This window comes from Lissotriton vulgaris, chromosome 3_1 (assembly GCF_964263255.1).
Source record: "Lissotriton vulgaris chromosome 3_1, aLisVul1.2, whole genome shotgun sequence".
Taxonomy (NCBI): domain Eukaryota; kingdom Metazoa; phylum Chordata; class Amphibia; order Caudata; family Salamandridae; genus Lissotriton; species Lissotriton vulgaris.
Genome location: NC_141689.1, coordinates 1,087,685,056 through 1,087,701,955, shown reverse-complemented (window position 1 = coordinate 1,087,701,955; position 16,900 = coordinate 1,087,685,056). Strand labels below are relative to the sequence as shown.

Below are 16,900 nucleotides of genomic sequence, written 5' to 3'. Positions count from 1 at the left end.
AATCACCTTTTAGATGCTCACCCACGCACACAAGGCCCTCCACGGCACCGGACCAGCATACCTGAACAGCCGACTCAAATTCCACGCACCCCAAAGGACCCTACGATCAGCCCAGCTTTCCTACGCCGTGGTCCCCCGCACCAGAAAGACCAGATCGGGAGGCCGCTCCTTCTCCTTCCTCGCGGCCAAAGCATGGAACGCCCTTCCGCTCCACCTCAGACAGACAACATCGCTCCCCATCTTCGCAAGAAACCTCAAAACCTGGCTCTTCGACAGACCCCCTCCTTGATGGAATGGAACCTGCACCCCCCCAACCCTAGCGCCTTGAGACCCTTACGGGTGAGTAGCCGCGCTTTAACAAACTCCTGATTGATTGATTGATATGACATATCATTGTGCTCAGGTAGTGAGGTTAGGCTTAGGCAAATATATTGTTTGCAATGGTAGGGCTTTTCATTGTTAACAGTCTACTGATAATGCTAATTACTCTGTTTAGCTGCATATGTTTCCTAATTGCAGCACAGTTAGTACATGATAGAGTATGTTAGTTTCAATAAATATAGTAAACATTCCTTGTGTCTCTTGGTTGTTTATTATGGACATGTATGAACGAGAGAACAAACAGTAAAGACCTTTTACTGCAGTTCCTTGAGCTGACTAGAGTGTTGTGTTCTTGGGTGCCAACTTGCCTATTACTCTAGGATGGTTAGGAGGGCAGGTAAGGCACTATGAGCTCGTCAGAATTAGGGGCCCATAGGTGCTGATGTGGTATGGTGACTCAGTTCCTACATACTTATGTGCTGGGATCCCAGACATAGTTCTGTTTGCAAAATAGAATCTCTGCAACAGTGAATAAGCCCTGATGGAGCAAGACCCAGAAGAGGAACTGCCAGGACCTACAGCTGTCGCCGAGAGGGTTGGAGGCAACTCACATTTTGTAAGTCCTAAAATAACATTTGTGTTTGCTTTCTTCTGTAGGGCGATCATCATTTTTGCATCGCTTCATCCCAAAAGTGTAATCGGGACAGCTCTGGAGTTTGCTGCAACCTATGAGAAGACTGCAGTAAAGTGTTGTGAATTAAGTCAATGGACTTCTGATTGTTTTTTAGATGAGGTACTAATTTATATTAACCTTTCTGTGGTTATATTTTTAATAGATCATAAACTCTTAGCATGTATCAATTAAAAATCAACCTGCACTAATACCAAAAACTTGAGAGGCACTTACTTATGTTTTATTTAGTACACCTCATGGAGGGGCATATTTCCATTTATTTTCAGTAACATTACAACATTCCTCAAATGTTTTTCAATTTACCCATCATTGTTAAACCCAAATTTAGATTTTTTTGTAATAAGCAAACTCTACAGAAAAATGGTTACTAGGCATTTTACATCAATTGTGAATATTGAATCTTCAGAAAAGGCACAGGATTGTCATTCAAGGTAGTAGCACATGTGATTATTCCATAAGTATAAAATACAGAATAAAAGGGCAAACACTTTTATAGTGCTAACAGTAACCTGGACCAGGTGGAACCTGGTTATCAGCAAAATAAAGTTGAAAATGTGATTCACACACCAAAGACTATGGCCAAAGTTGCATACATTGGTGCTCTCAAGGGCATCTCCCTTAAATAGCAAATGCTAGACAGAAAAAATTGAAGAGTTGTAACCATGGCAACTTTCCCCCAGGAGGAGGAGGAGGGCTGATAGGTTGTATCCATATGTGTGAGAATCCCACATATCCTCAGCTTATCGTCTTCATATTGATCACATTCTGTCCATCTTGGTTTTTAATTGGAAAGAGAGGCATCTTAGCATCATGATGTTTATTGTTACCCAATATGTATTGTTACTCAATGTTCACAATTGCTGTAAAGTGTCTAATAACCACATTTCTGTAGAGTTTGCTTATAACGAAAATTAAATTAGGATTTACCAATAATGGATTAATTAAAAATCCTATGAGGAATTTTGTGGTGTTACTGAAACTAAATGGGAATATACACCTCCATTAGGTGTTCCAAATAAGTGGTACTCGTTTTATTGACTGCAGAATGATGAAATGCTGAGTGGAGCCACCAGGATTTGAACCAGTAATCATGAGGTCAAACACAGCCCCCTGCAGTGGGCACAATATTCCACTAAGCCACCATCAGCAACAAGAGCAACTTACTTGAGCTTTCAAAGCTTCAAGACGTTTTGTACTGCTGTGCCACTGTTTACTATCACCATGCCAAATGATTTTTACTAAAAATGCTTCTGATGAAAATTGAAACGGGTGTTGATTGAATGTCCTGTTAAGCGACATGGACTTCCATATCATATTCTCCACTGACAAGGATTATGCTAGTTCCATAACATTATATTTTTCGGCCACAGAAGACTTTCCAGAGGCTGTGGATCAGATTAATCGCATCAACGTCAAACTAGTGCTAGCCAAGACCAGGGGGGGAAAAAAAGAGGTAGGTAGAATACTTGAATGGACCGACTGGTAAACACACAGGCTGCTTCCATTTCATGGCTTTCCTCTACTATTCCCCTCTAGGCAGAGACCAGCCATATGCAGTTCATACTGGGTCCTGAATCAGTAGGAACAGTCCAGCCTGAACTGCTGTACTAGGTCCCCTCCTAACAGGAACCCAAGCAACTCCAGACTGGTTTCAGCCCACTTTCGCCTCATTTGTAAAGTGCATCTTGAATTCTATGGTGCCATGAAAAAGGCACCAACTTTTGGGCATATGTGTTACATTTAGTACATCTCTCTTAGATAGAAATACAATAGCATGACTGTGGCTGGATTGCATAAGGTTGTTCCGTGGCTGCCTATTGGAGGAGAACAAAGTTTGATGTGTGCGCGCGCACATACACACACACACACACACACTCGTCTTAGGTCCCTGAAAGACTGACTCCTCCTTTCTCCACAGAAAGCAACTGTCTCAACCCTCTCTCACTCACATATAAAAGAACAGGCAAAAATGATGAGCAAGCAAAATAAAAACAATTACATGTTGATTTGGTGCAGACATTTTGTAAGCAGAAGGGGCAACACAAACCTTCATTCAATCCACACATCTGTCAGATGCTGCATTGTATGGTAATGCTCACAATGACCCCTCCTTAAGTAGCTGAGGCAGATAGAATACACAGAAACCTTGAGACCATCAGATGATGCTTAGTCGTCCTACACAGACACTACAGGAATTACAGGTATGGATCATAGACATTCCAGCCTCCAGACCACTATCATGGATCCTCTATTTCCTACCCTCCGTACATATTAAAATCAAAGAACATTCATACTGTACCCAAACAAGCGGTCCAAATGACTGGCTACCTTGAATTCAGAGATAAAATATAAAGTTTGGGGTTGCATTCAATGCCACCTGCAGAAACATTGGACAACTTGTAATTTTGTGTATTCGGATGGTGGAGAGCGTATTCTTGTCTTGTGCACTAATCTCCATAATCACTTAGCAAACTCTTTGAACTTATGTTTTTACGGTATTAAGACATCGTTTCCTCATATTCTCTGTGTTCTGCAGTCTGAACTTCATCTGAACTTGTTTTGTTCGAAGTCAAGAACTGCCGCTCATGGGGATTGCTGTCTGCGGGATGGGCCTGATAGAACAAGATGTCTGAATCAGATTGCAATGCAAGAATCTGAGGATATCCCAGAGAACATACCGCTGAGAACCGAGAAGCTGTGTGAAATTTACAACCAGCACAATGCACGTCTGCTTATTTGGTAAGATCTCAAAAGGTTTGGTTGGTATTGTTCCTGTCATAAACATACAGCTCCAGATTTACAAATGCTTTGTGTAGGGTTTGCATTACTGCATCAAACCATAACGGGTGCAAAACATTTAGGTGGGAGTTATTATCCAACGCAAATAGTGATTTGCATTGGATAGTAACCTAAAGTAGTGCAAAGTTGCCCAATGCTCTGCCTTCTGTTACTTTGCGTCAAGGGTGGATTCCACGGGTGGTGTATGGACTCTCCCTTGTAACCACCCATGGATTTTGATGCAGCTCCCTATCTAAAAAGAATTGTAGACAGGGATTTGCGCCAAAATCTTACATCTCCTAGAGGAAGGAACAATGTGTGAAATGCTGTCATTTCTCCTCTTTTTTCCCACTTTGCATGTGTGCGGCATTGTACAGCACATATAAAGTTGGAAAGCCTTAAATTAAAGCATAGTTTTTGGCCTGAAAGGGATTCCTTCCAGTACAAAACGTATGCTTCAGACCATACAGACACCCTTGCACTAGGGCGCAAGGGTGTCTGGATTGGCGCATGGCTTCCTAGAGTGCGCCAGGCAGGGGGAGACTACTATAGAGCTACATCTTGGTAGATATGGCGCTGTTCTGCTCTCTCCCTTTCACGCCACACAGTGCAGTAACTTTACTTGCTACCCTGCATTGCCTGACTTCTTCTTAAATCTGGACCATGGTACCTCATCAGAAACAGACATTCATTTACTAATGGCTCCTTTAGGATTACTTGGGGCATACGTAATGAGACCCTTAATGCGTGAACATGGCCCGTTTCTGATATTATAAATAACGTTATTTTCAGTTCCTACTTCCACTTGTTAATCGGCCCAAAAGAAGTTTAGTCAATTAGTATTTAGGAGTGTCAGTTTATCAGCAACCTTATCTTCTCCTTCTAGGTCAAATCTTTTTTCAAAAGTTCCACCTTTAATGCATGTACAATACATGTTATATATGTCATCAAGTGCCCATTCACATCCAGCAAAGTCTGACAAATAATGTTGTCATTATTAACAAATATCAGGTGCTACTCCAAACTGGGCTTCTCCCATTAACCAGAAACAAAGTAAATTAATGATAACGCAAAATATACTTTTGGTGTTGTTTGGCCATCAGTAGTTATAAACATAGGGATATGAGTTTATTGATTCGCTATTCATCAGTCAACTTTTCTAGACAGCATTGTGTCTGGTCAAATACACCATTGCCATTCAAAGTGCTTGCAAACATAACCTTTGACCTGTATGTAGAAGGACATGGCAATGAGGTGTGGGGTGGCGTGGGAGAGTAAATATATCAGTCTTAGCAAATGACCCAAGCTTTAGACATTTGGAAACAACTGTTTACACAATATTTAACATGTTCATATGTAGCCCAGTTGCAAATAGTATGTGGGGACTCCAGTTGCGACGGTTCCCCCACCTCTTCTTTGGGTGAAGGGAGTGTTTTGAGGTCCAGCGAGGAATGATTTTGTGCTGTACTAAGGCCAAGAAATACAGCATGGATAGGTGTTCACCACCCAGAAACAGGCATCATATGGTGTCTCCCCCCCCCCCCGCTGCGAAATCAAGTGCACTAATTTGATTTTATTGCATTCAAATAAGCCATTTGGATAGAAGGAGATATAACTTTCAATCTACTAGTGGAAATTGGAGGGGTTACCTCGGAACTCCTACCCAGATTTACTAGAGGTTTGTGCGGTGTGCAGTAAAGTGGTGCAAATTGGTGCAAACAGCAGCAACGGTCATGTTTTAGTCACAAAATCTATTCTGTATCAAATATTGACCGTTGAACAACACGAAACTGCTTAGGGCCAACCCACTGTCAAAGTATGTGAATGGAATATGTCTGGGGTGGGACAGTGCAAGAAACATAGGTTGTGGCAAAAAGTCAGACCTGAATTTGCCCCATATCTTACCCTAGTGAAAGCAGGAGCAAGGAAAATGTTTAGGAGTACATTACCAGATATACTTATATGTAACATGTGGGCTTTGCCCTAAAGCATACATCATACCTGCCATAAACATGTGCTATTGTCTACACGAAAGTATTTGCATTCGTGGGTGCATCTCGATTACAGCCCTTGTTTAGGTACTGCTGACTCTACAATATGCCTGCACCCTGTCCAGCACACCTCCAGTTTCTATTTTGGAAGTATAATACCCTGTCCGTCCTTACATGGGGTTGAACTGAGTTTCCACACCCCGCTACAACATCTATTGAACCTCTGCCACCAAGTAATATGTTTGAAGTTTCAGAACTGAGGGGTCATAGTATGGCGTCTCCAGAATGTTCCACCCTTGCTATCAGTTGACCTTAGGCCCCCATTAATCTAGTGCAAATGAGTCTCAACTCGAGAAATATGCCTTTGTAGCATTACAGAAACGTTCAAAAATAATTATTACAACTTGTGCAGAACCGCCATTTTGAGCAGGTATATTCTGCCTATCAATAAAAAGGGCAGTTTATATGACAACTTTACAGAGGCGTCTAGCTTGTGTTACACAATTGCTTTCCATGGCTAACATGAATAACTAAGTAAGTAACAGGTACTTGATATTATGCTCTTTCAACATAAACCCCATTGGCTGACAGATCATCTTGATGCTCCCGGTTAAGGGTAGAAGTTCAGATTTGTTCCGATTAATGGTCAACCCTGAAAATTCACCGACTTCTGTCACCTCCTCCAAAAGCTACTGGGGGTTCACCTCCAGGTCCCCTCAAATAAGAGCACAACTTACATACATGCAAGCCAGGGGTTCCTTTGCTAGAGTGAACAGCAATGGGGATAATGGGTAACCCTGCTACAATATCCCCCAGAGAGGTTGAATTCTTCAACATACTTGACTTTGTGAGTATCTTGCAAAGCTGCGATGAAGTACGAACCGACTGTCATTCTTTGCATTACCTCCATGAAAAATGGAGACTCTATGGAGCTTTTGCCGCATCACACCTGCCACCTCCAGCCCTGGATCTATTCAGCGAAGACCTGCAAACACCGCCTTAGAATATCCGTTGTGATCCTGCCTGATCGAGCAGGGTATCTATGGCATCCATGGGAGCAATCTGTTTTACAATCAAAGTTAATGAAGATAGCGGTCTACAAGAACCATTGGTATCCGGAATCCTACCAGCCGACAGCATTAAACTTATCGGAGCCTCTCTGGATCAAGGAGAATGGAGTTTAACCAGGGCTGCTGCATATCTTTCCAGTAGCTGTGTGGCTAGTGTTTTCTTGTAGGCCTTATAAAGCTCACTTGTCAGGCCACCAGTTCCTCGAGCTTTGCCCCAATTGCCTTCTCTATCTCCTCCACAGTAAGAGAAGAGCACAATCGCTTTCTCAGAAGCACTTCAATCCACGGAAGAGCAATTTGATCAAGGGACCACCCATTTAGCTCGGAAGAGGCCCGTTTCACTGTAGTGTATAATGTTCTATGGTCAGTGGCGGCTCACAGAGGGAGTGCTGCGGTGGAGTGAGGCGGGAAGGGCTAGGGTGGGGTGGGTAGTGGACTCGGACATACGACAGACAGGCGTAAAGTAGGTAATTAAGTAAGTTGGCGATGCCACGAGCACAAGGTAAATAGTTTTACTTATTTAATATCTTACTTCACTCTTGTCCATCATATGTCCGAGTCCACTACCCTCCGCACCCTGCCCCTCCCCTGCCCCACTGCCCTGCAGCACTCCCTCTGAGAGCCGCCACTGTCTGTGGGAAGCACTAAACCTGGATACCTTCTGGGTGCTCTCATAGGTCCAGGTTGTCGTCCCAGCTGACAGTTTCTCGCTTTGTGAGAGCTAGATAGGGAGTTTGTGCCTTTCTGTTGCAGCACCATCTCTCTGAAATTGTCTTCCTTTTCATCTCTGTCAGCTTAAAATGATCAATTATTTAAGGGGGCACTCAAGGCTTATTTTTTATGATGAGTCCCCTTTTTTACTGTCTGCCAGTTTCAGTGCCATGATGGCATGGGCTGCATTAAAAGCATACAAGGCAATGATGGTTTCAATGCTTGAATTCATCTCAGCCACTGGTAAGCACTTGGGCTGCATCCTAAACCAGTGTTATTCTCCACACCAGGCCACCTCGGTTTGGACCCAGCTATATGCAAATTGGTCTTGACCCTCCTCCAATAGGAACAGTGAGGCCCGAACTGTCAAGTCAGGGCCTCCCTAAACCGGAACCCAAGCAACCCGAGACCAGTTTTTCTCTAGTCATGGGCTCATCAACCAGATACAGCTTGGTTCAATGGTACAGTATGCACAGAACCAAAGAACGATGGGCTGGAGTGCTACCCTTAGCAATTGCTAGCGGTTATTGCAAGCAGCATCACATCATCTTTTGCATGTTTCATGATGGCATGTGGCGACATCTTCATGTTATACAAATATGTAATTCATTCATTCACGGTTTTCAGAGGCTGTTCAGAAATTCTCCCATGATCCCAGTCTATTTGTTTCTTTAATGACGTTTATGAGAATATTATTTCTTCAGGATATCACTTCCAAGTCATCAACTTTTGCCTACAGCTGCAACATCGGCAGTTTGAGTTGGTGACCATGAGCAGGAAATTGATGCTTCTCTGACTTGCACAGACTTGCCTATAACCATGCTTTTATCTATTCTATCTTGAACATGTTGTCCTGCATGTCAGAGCATTAAGCTTTGTTCCTAAAGCAGTAATGCTTTTCTTCAACTCAGAGAGCATGGCTTTGATATTGGCTATGGCTTGCTGTGCTGTTTGATGTTCTCTGCAGTAACATGGCCTTTCTAACCGTAAAAATTCATTTGACATTGTTTCTCATTCAAGCTACCCACTTTGAAACACATTTAGTGGGGCGCTCCAGCAAATGCAGAACAGCTCAGCGCTGGGACACTCTGCCAGAGCAGCTGAGCGCTTAATAAAACCTACGATAACATAACAGCTCAAGCTGTTTCACGTTCTCATCCCTGAGAAGCCCAATACACCTCTTCTATTATGATCTTTTCTTAGCCCCAGTGTATTTACCGCAGGAGAGCAGGAGCTGACTCAACAGATTCCAGTCTACCAAATCTATTCCAGCCAAATGTGATCTTGGTGTTGTCCCGCCTTAGACTTAATACATTGATGGTACATGGTGTTGCCTCACAGTGTGCAGTATTCACTCTGCTGCTAGCACGTTAAGAGATCAACAACAGTAATAGGCCACGCCCCTTAACAAAAACAAACCCCCACCAGCAATGCCATGGCTGCCAGTCCTCCGCTGGAGCCCAGTTTTCAACAGTTTCTCCTGATGCCACTGGGCTCTATGAAGAATCAGAGCAGCCCTCTGATTGTTCTACTCACTTGGTCCCACCATCCCCAAGCGCCACCAAATACAGCTTCTCTAGCTCACCTCTCTGTAGATCGCAAGAGATGACTGACACCGCCTAGCTGGAGTGTGAGCCACCAGTTTGCTCTGACCTACCTTCACAGTAGCAAACCATTGAGATCTCTAGGTGGTGAGGATGTCTGGAGCAATAAGTGTGTTGGTCGTACCATGCCTTTGTGTGGTAAGTATGCTCTTCATGGCTCAGCCCGTTCCGTTGCCATTCCTCCCCACGCTGTAGGCTAGGATGTAAATGAACCTGTGCTACAGGTGCCAAGGAGGTCCACAGATCTACCACAACTCAGGGAGACCCACCATAGTCAAGACCAGCTCCTCTCAGTTCATTCATTGCCATTCCAGGTCCTCTGATATGGACATACATTTTTAGATCCCATATATCTAATTGCGGGCGGCCCAGTGGCAGTGGGCTAGCTCGTGGGAGCTGAGGGCTGCGACTGAGCTATTAAGTTCATTTAGAGCGCTGTCACGCCGATTAAACGCGGTGACACGCATTTACTTTTAAATTGCATAATTTTGTCGACTAACCTGTACTGAACATCAACAGGTACTTTTTAACCTTCATCTTGCCTTTTCAGGGGTCCAGCGAGGCTGGCTGGCAGCTGATTCCACCTTAGGCGCCCAGCGGTAGTGGCCGCCATCTTGGATCGGGCTGGTTCGCCCGACCCCACCCACGCCACTCCCCCCACGCTGCTCCCTATTTAGGAGTGTTTCACAGTCTCCCCAGCGATTGCGGGCGGCCCAGTGGCAGTGGGCTAGCTCGTGGGAGCTGAGGGCTGCGACTGAGCTATTAAGTTCATTTAGAGCGCTGTCACGCCGATTAAACGCGGTGACACGCATTTACTTTTAAATTGCATAATTTTGTCGACTAACCTGTACTGAACATCAACAGGTACTTTTTAACCTTCATCTTGCCTTTTCAGGGGTCCAGCGAGGCTGGCTGGCAGCTGATTCCACCTTAGGCGCCCAGCGGTAGTGGCCGCCATCTTGGATCGGGCTGGTTCGCCCGACCCCACCCACGCCACTCCCCCCACGCTGCTCCCTATTTAGGAGTGTTTCACAGTCTCCCCAGCGATTGCGGGCGGCCCAGTGGCAGTGGGCTAGCTCGTGGGAGCTGAGGGCTGCGACTGAGCTATTAAGTTCATTTAGAGCGCTGTCACGCCGATTAAACGCGGTGACACGCATTTACTTTTAAATTGCATAATTTTGTCGACTAACCTGTACTGAACATCAACAGGTACTTTTTAACCTTCATCTTGCCTTTTCAGGGGTCCAGCGAGGCTGGCTGGCAGCTGATTCCACCTTAGGCGCCCAGCGGTAGTGGCCGCCATCTTGGATCGGGCTGGTTCGCCCGACCCCACCCACGCCACTCCCCCCACGCTGCTCCTCTATTTAAACGTCCCCCATGTGTCAGCGCAGCGGACGAGCGCAGCGGGCGCGCCGTAGGCTCGCCGGAGTCAAGCCAGAGTCCTGCCCGTCTGCGCCCGTCCGCGGCAGGCCGGGGCTGGGTGCTCCCCCTTATGCCCTCCTGCTGCCTTATACTTCTTCTGAGCTTCTCTCTCATTGGATCCCTGGCACCATTAGTTCTACTGTGTCTAACTCACTACAGCTCTTAAACCTCCTTACGAGCCCCCCTGCTGCCCCCCCCGCCGTTATTCAAAGTTGTTTTCGGCCTTGTGCCGCTGCGCCTACTCGCTCCCTTTTGCCTGCCCCCCCCACGCCGTCCTACAATACCACTGCCACGCTCCTTAACACCCGATCTGTTGTCAGCCATCAGCATGAGCTACACGATTTCCTTGACTCTCACCACCCGGATCTCTTGTTCTTAACAGAGACCTGGCTCAAGGCAGATTCCCTTCCCAATGTCCTAGCCGCACTCCCCCCCTCTTACTCCATCATTCGGGCGGATCGCCCAGAGGGTAGGAGAGGCGGCGGAGTTGCCCTGATAACACACACTGACTCCCACTTCCAAATACTCCCCTCTCCTTCTATCCCTGAGGTAGACTGCCTAATAATTCGTGCTAGCTCTTACTCGACCCCCCTCACGGCTGTTCTCATCTATCGACCTCCTCATGCGACTTCCAATTTTGTTTCTTGCCTTCAAGACACCCTCGCCACACTGGTTATTAACAACTCCTCAGTGCTGGTGTTGGGTGACTTCAACTTTTGGCCTAACGATCCCGCCGAAACCCCCCTTTCTAAAGATTTTACCAGCCTCATGACTAGTCTGAATTTTTGTCCCCTCGTCCACAGCCCCACACATGTCCACGGCCATTCGCTTGATCAGGTTTGGACCCTAAATATTCCTACTACCCCTCCTGTCATCTCCCCCTGCTCTTGGTCGGACCATTTCTCCATTTCCTTCTCCCTCGCGCTAGCCCCAGTATCTAAACCTCCTCTCCCTAAGAACACCTGGGCTAGAAAATGGGGTAAGGCAGATATGCCATCCTTTTGCTTATCCCTGGTCAACTCTTGCCCTGACCTCTCGGGCCTCACCGCCCCAGACCAGCTGACTACCATCGATGGCTGGCTGACCCGGGCAGGCGACGACTTCGCTCCCCTGAGACGGATCACGGTGAAGCGCGCCCATGCGGCCAATCGTTGGTTTACCCCCGACCTCAAGGAGAAGAAACTAGCCGCACGCAGAGCAGAGCGCGCATGGAGAAGAGAATACTGCCCCGCCAAAAAAACCACCTACCTCTCTGTGCTCAAAGTTTACAAACAAAGCATACTTGATGCCAAGACCCTGTTCTACTCAAACAGGATACTAGCAGCTGAATCTCAATCCAAAGAGATTTTTGCCACAGTACATGAGCTTGCCTCATCTAACAGAGCCACGGCCCTGATCCCCCCTTCTCAACCACTCTGCGACTCCCTCAACGATTTTTTCATTGACAAGGTCGCAATGATCAAGGCTAAAATCTCTCCCCCTTCCCTGGCCTTCATCAATCCCTCCCCCCCTGTCATCACTTCCAAACTCACTTCCTTCCCCCCTCTGACCACAGCTACACTTTTTCCCCTGCTTCAAAAGGTAAAGTCCGGTTCCCCCCTAGACTTTGCCCCCGCTCGTATTTTGCGTGAAGTCTTCCTACACTGTCCCACCCCTCCCCTCACACTATTAAATGACTCACTTAAATCCGCAGTTGTCCCCCCTGCCCATTAATTTGCGGCAGTTATTCCCATTCTAAAAAAACCTGGTGCCGACCCTTCATCCCCTTCAAATTACCGTCCCATCTCCCTTCTACCCTACTTGGCTAAGGTATTGGAGACCCACGTAACCAGCGCCCTGAGTACCTATGTGGAAGCCAACCACTGCCTCTCCCCCCGGCAGGCGGGCTTTCGCCCCCTCCACTCGACGGAGAAGGTAGTGATCTCAGTGATGGACAGCCTACGCGAGGGCATTGATACCAACGTCCCCCAGGCCCTCATTCTTTTAGATCTATCCGCCGCATTTGACACGGTGGACCACTCCATCCTCCTCACCCGTGTCAAGGCGGCGGGCATAGAGGGCCTGGCCCTCGCCTGGCTCAAGTCCTTCCTGAGTGACAGGGCTCAGGCAGTCCATCTTGCTGGTTTCACCGCTGCCTCTCGTAAGGTCGCGTGTGGAGTTCCCCAAGGCTCTTCCCTCTCCCCTCTTTTGTTTAATTTATACATCTACCCCCTCATTTTTATGTTACAGCAGCTCGAGGTCACGGTGTTCAACTACGCCGATGACCTCCAGCTAATTTTTAACCTTTCCCACCCCTCCTCCTCTGCCTCAAATGTCCAATCCGTCATGTTGTTCATCCAGGATTGGATGAACTGCAACCACCTCAAACTCAACCCGGACAAGACGGAGTTAGTCTTGACCAGAGGTGGTTGCAGCCCCTGGTCCCCCTCTCACTGGCCCTCCTCACTTGGTGTTCCCCCGCTCCCAGTTCCCAAGGTCAAGACCCTCGGCATCTCCCTGGATCCTTCACTTTCCGTTCACTCCCAGGTCAGTTCAGTTGTTTCCTCCTGTTTCTTTTCCCTTCGAGTCATTAGGAAGATTTCTCGTTTTTTTTCTTTACCCGCCCTAAAGATTATAGTGATGGCCATGGTGCTCTCGCGCCTTGATTATGGGAACATCATTTATAATGGCGCTCCAGCTTACGCCATTCGCCGTTTGCAGCTAGTGCAGAATCAGGCTGCCCGCCTGATTCATGGCCTGCCTAAATACCATCGAGCCACTCCCTTACTGCAGGCCTTGCACTGGTTGCCGGTGAAAGAGCGCGCCCTGTTTAAACTTGGTTGCACCACCTTCCAGGCTAAAACAGGCACCGCCCCGGAATTCATCTGTTCTGCCATCACCCCCTACATACCTGGACGAGAGCTTAGGTCCACTCATCAGGCTCTGTTAACTATCCCCCGCTTCAGCAAGAAAAAGACTGGTGGTACGAAATTTGCAGTGCTTGCTCCTGTTTTTTGGAACTCCCTCCCCTCGGAACTCCGCATGTCATCTTCCTATATGGAGTTCCGGAAGGGTCTCAAAACTTTTCTTTTCTTTCGAGCCTACAATGCTTAATCCCTCTCTGCTCCTGCCAGCCTCTCACAATCCAACAGCGCCATGAAACCGCATGGTAAAAGTGCGCTATAGAAATGTTTTTAAATTCAAATATAATCTAAGTGCCATCCATTTCCCTGGAAATGTATTGATTTGCAGGACTCGTAAGGATGTTGATCTTTTTAGCGTAGCGATGCCACAGAGCTCATATGTGAACTTTCATCTTGGCTGGTGGTACTCTCACACCCCTCCTTGTCTGGGATCATTGATGTTGTGTTTATCAGAATTGTATTTATATTGTGAAATCTTTCTACTTTCATACAGCTAGCTAGTATAATTGTAGTGTTAGAATGCAATGCATGGACTGGAATATTGTTCTTCTGCTATTAAATTGTTTGAAATAACTTCTTGTGTTAAACTACAACACCCTAGTGTGGTATTCAGCGGATATTACGTCATGGACCAATGTCTGCTGTTACAGTTCAATCTGGGAGTATGATCTGATAGTTCTTTAATCCTATATCCACTTCTCTACATTTACGAAGTTCAGGCCTGCACATCTGATTTCATCCCAAATCATTTGGCTCATGGATTTGCCTTTTACATACGACTGTCTCTTAGACTTCAGATTCATTAGCTAAGAACAGTGTTTGCACCTTGCAAAGACTGGTGCAAATCTGAAGTTTCAACTGCTCCCAGGTGGATGGACCTCTGAATCAAATTGAGGCTTAACATCAAAAATGTAATATCCCATCAATAACAGTGAAGCACATTTGGCCCACAAAAATGACAGAATTGTAGATTTGCAAACCATGAATGTTTATTGGCAGATTCACAAAATGCAAATTCAAATCCGTCAAATTATCTTTCAATCACTAATCATTTGGATACAGGATACGTCCGTTAAATCCAAGGTGATTAGAACAGAAAGTGTAAAGCCAAGATTTTTAAGTAGTGTAGACACATCACAAAGGATTCCGGGGCATATTACCAAGCAATAGCGATAATTATCGTTATTGCTTGGTTAGAGACAAAAATTTACCGCTGAGCTGCGGCGATTTTTATCGCAAATAAACCTTGGTATTACCAAGGTTTATCGCTAATGCGATAAAAATCAGCCGCAATGCATGAATATCGCTGAAAAGTCAGCGATATTCATGCATTACCGAGCTAATGCTCTTAGCCATGTTATCCACCTCCCATTGGATAACATGGCTAAGAACTGCTCAGGGGCAGGTGTTAGCTTTTGGAGATATTCGCGCTTAGTGCGAATATCTCCAAAAGTTGGTAATAGGAGATAGCGATGTTAGCGACTGTTTCCAGTCGCTAACATCTTGGCACGCCCACTTTGCATGTCATTAGTGATAAATATCACTGACATGCAAAGTGGAGCCCAAGACGGTCGCTATCTCCTACTGGCTGTGGCTAACTGGTGTTAGCGACAGCTAGGTAATAGGGAGATAATTTTATCTCCGCTTTCTTGGCTTTTAAAGCCAAAAAAGCGGAGATAAACCCCCTTGATAATATGCCCCTCCGTTTCCATAAAGGGAAACTCCCTAATGCTCTTCATTAGGTTTTATAGGTGAAGTCGGGGAAGCTTAAGCAGCAGGTGCCAGCAAGGAAAGGAGAAAATGGTTCACACGAGAGAGTAACTCTATGAGTAGTAGTAAGGGAAATATTCAGTCTCAAGAGTGGTAAAGGAACCTCCGCCTTCAAAGGTGGATAAGAGCAGGTTTGCTGTTCAGCTCATTAAAAGATACATTTTGTGATCTTCACACACAATCTAACCCTTTCAATACAGTTAAGAAGCACATTGCTGAGTCTTAGCTTTCAGAAACGAGAATAAAGATAATGCACAGCATGCAAGAACACAACATTTCCTTTAACATGGAGCATTTTTCAAATGAAGGTCTACAAGGCTATCACTCACTGAACGTGAACACTCTCTAACTATAGTTAACTAGGAATTTGAAAATCACTCATTATGGTGAATCTAAATATAAAATCACAATCAAATGTGAAGAAGCAAAGGTTCTGTATGAAGTGTAATAACGGGTAATCAAACGAAAATTAACAAACAGTTACAAACTTGCCACCACTTCTGCAGAAGCTACACTTTTGTAGAACACGGACATAGGAGTAGGCTACCTATAAGAAGACAACACCACTATTTTTTCACAGTCCACATTGTTTACCACAAAGGTCATTTTTCTACCTTTCTTAGGCAGTAAAATGTAGAATGGCCTTATCCGCAGAGGGAAACCCTTCTGAGTGTTGGGCCATTCATTGTTTGTATTGAGAATACAAACTTGAGCTTTGGGGGTTTATAATCGCAATATAAAAATGTTTTAAACGTGGCGGACACTCGCATCCCCTCCCCCCCCCCCCTCTCACCCCTCTCCCTCATTTAGACCCCTCTCTTCCATAGGGGTCTAAATGAGTCGCTACATATTACTGTTAAATTAGAAATCTGTAATATAACACGCAACACGGCAGTATGGTAAAACAAATGTGTTTACATGCAATTAGAGTGACATTGGAACTTTGAGCTGTGTTTTCCAGCTAACCCAATACTAATATTGTGTTTCTGCAGCACCCAACTGGTAAAATGGCATCTTCCTGACGAGCAAAAATGACTGCACAGCTTTACACCTTTTTTTTCTTTCAGGTACACATTTGAATATGCAATACGACACCGGCAGGAAAACCTAAACTCTGTCTTGGCCGCGGTTTCAAAATTGAAGCTCGTGTTAACAAGATGCTGTGCTGAAACTTTCTCCGAAGTCTGCCTTTCATTCTTTTTGCCGAAGTTGTTATTTGTTATCCTTCCTAGCGATCCATTGTAAAGTGACTGAGGAAAATATATCAATTTGAGGGAAATAAATTAATAAAAACATTCATCTCATATTTTATTGGGAATTAATGTATTTTGTGGAACAAAGGTGTGCAACCAGATGAACGTATTGACAATTTGTCTTTAATAAATAGACTGATGTCACTTGTGAATCTAGGTATGAATTGAAGTTTTTTTTAACAATGGTCAGCTTGGTCCATGTGCAAACAATGTGCAAGGTGAATATTGGGGTTACGTCATCATACACACATGTTTACTTTAGGGTTCATCTAAGTTGCTAAACAGGGACCTCATAAAAATTAATGCCAACATCACGCAAAAGGACTAAAGAAACAAAACGCCCAATTCAAGGGCCATTATTAGAATCAAGGACGTATTCAAGG

At 45.4% G+C, this 16,900-nt stretch overlaps 1 protein-coding gene across 1 annotated transcript in view; it reads left to right on the top strand.

Moving 5' to 3' along the window:
- Positions 1 to 16,570, top strand: part of LOC147727460 (vitamin D-binding protein-like) — a 254,538-nt gene extending 237,968 nt beyond the window's left edge. The window contains exons 7-9 of the mRNA XM_086961531.1: positions 979 to 1,114; positions 3,552 to 3,754; positions 16,332 to 16,570. Of these exons, the coding sequence (XP_086817657.1) occupies positions 979 to 1,114; positions 3,552 to 3,754; positions 16,332 to 16,509 (517 nt within the window). The 3' untranslated portion in view covers positions 16,510 to 16,570. The remainder of the gene's footprint in view (positions 1 to 978; positions 1,115 to 3,551; positions 3,755 to 16,331) is intronic.
- The last annotated feature ends 330 nt before the right edge of the window (positions 16,571 to 16,900 follow it).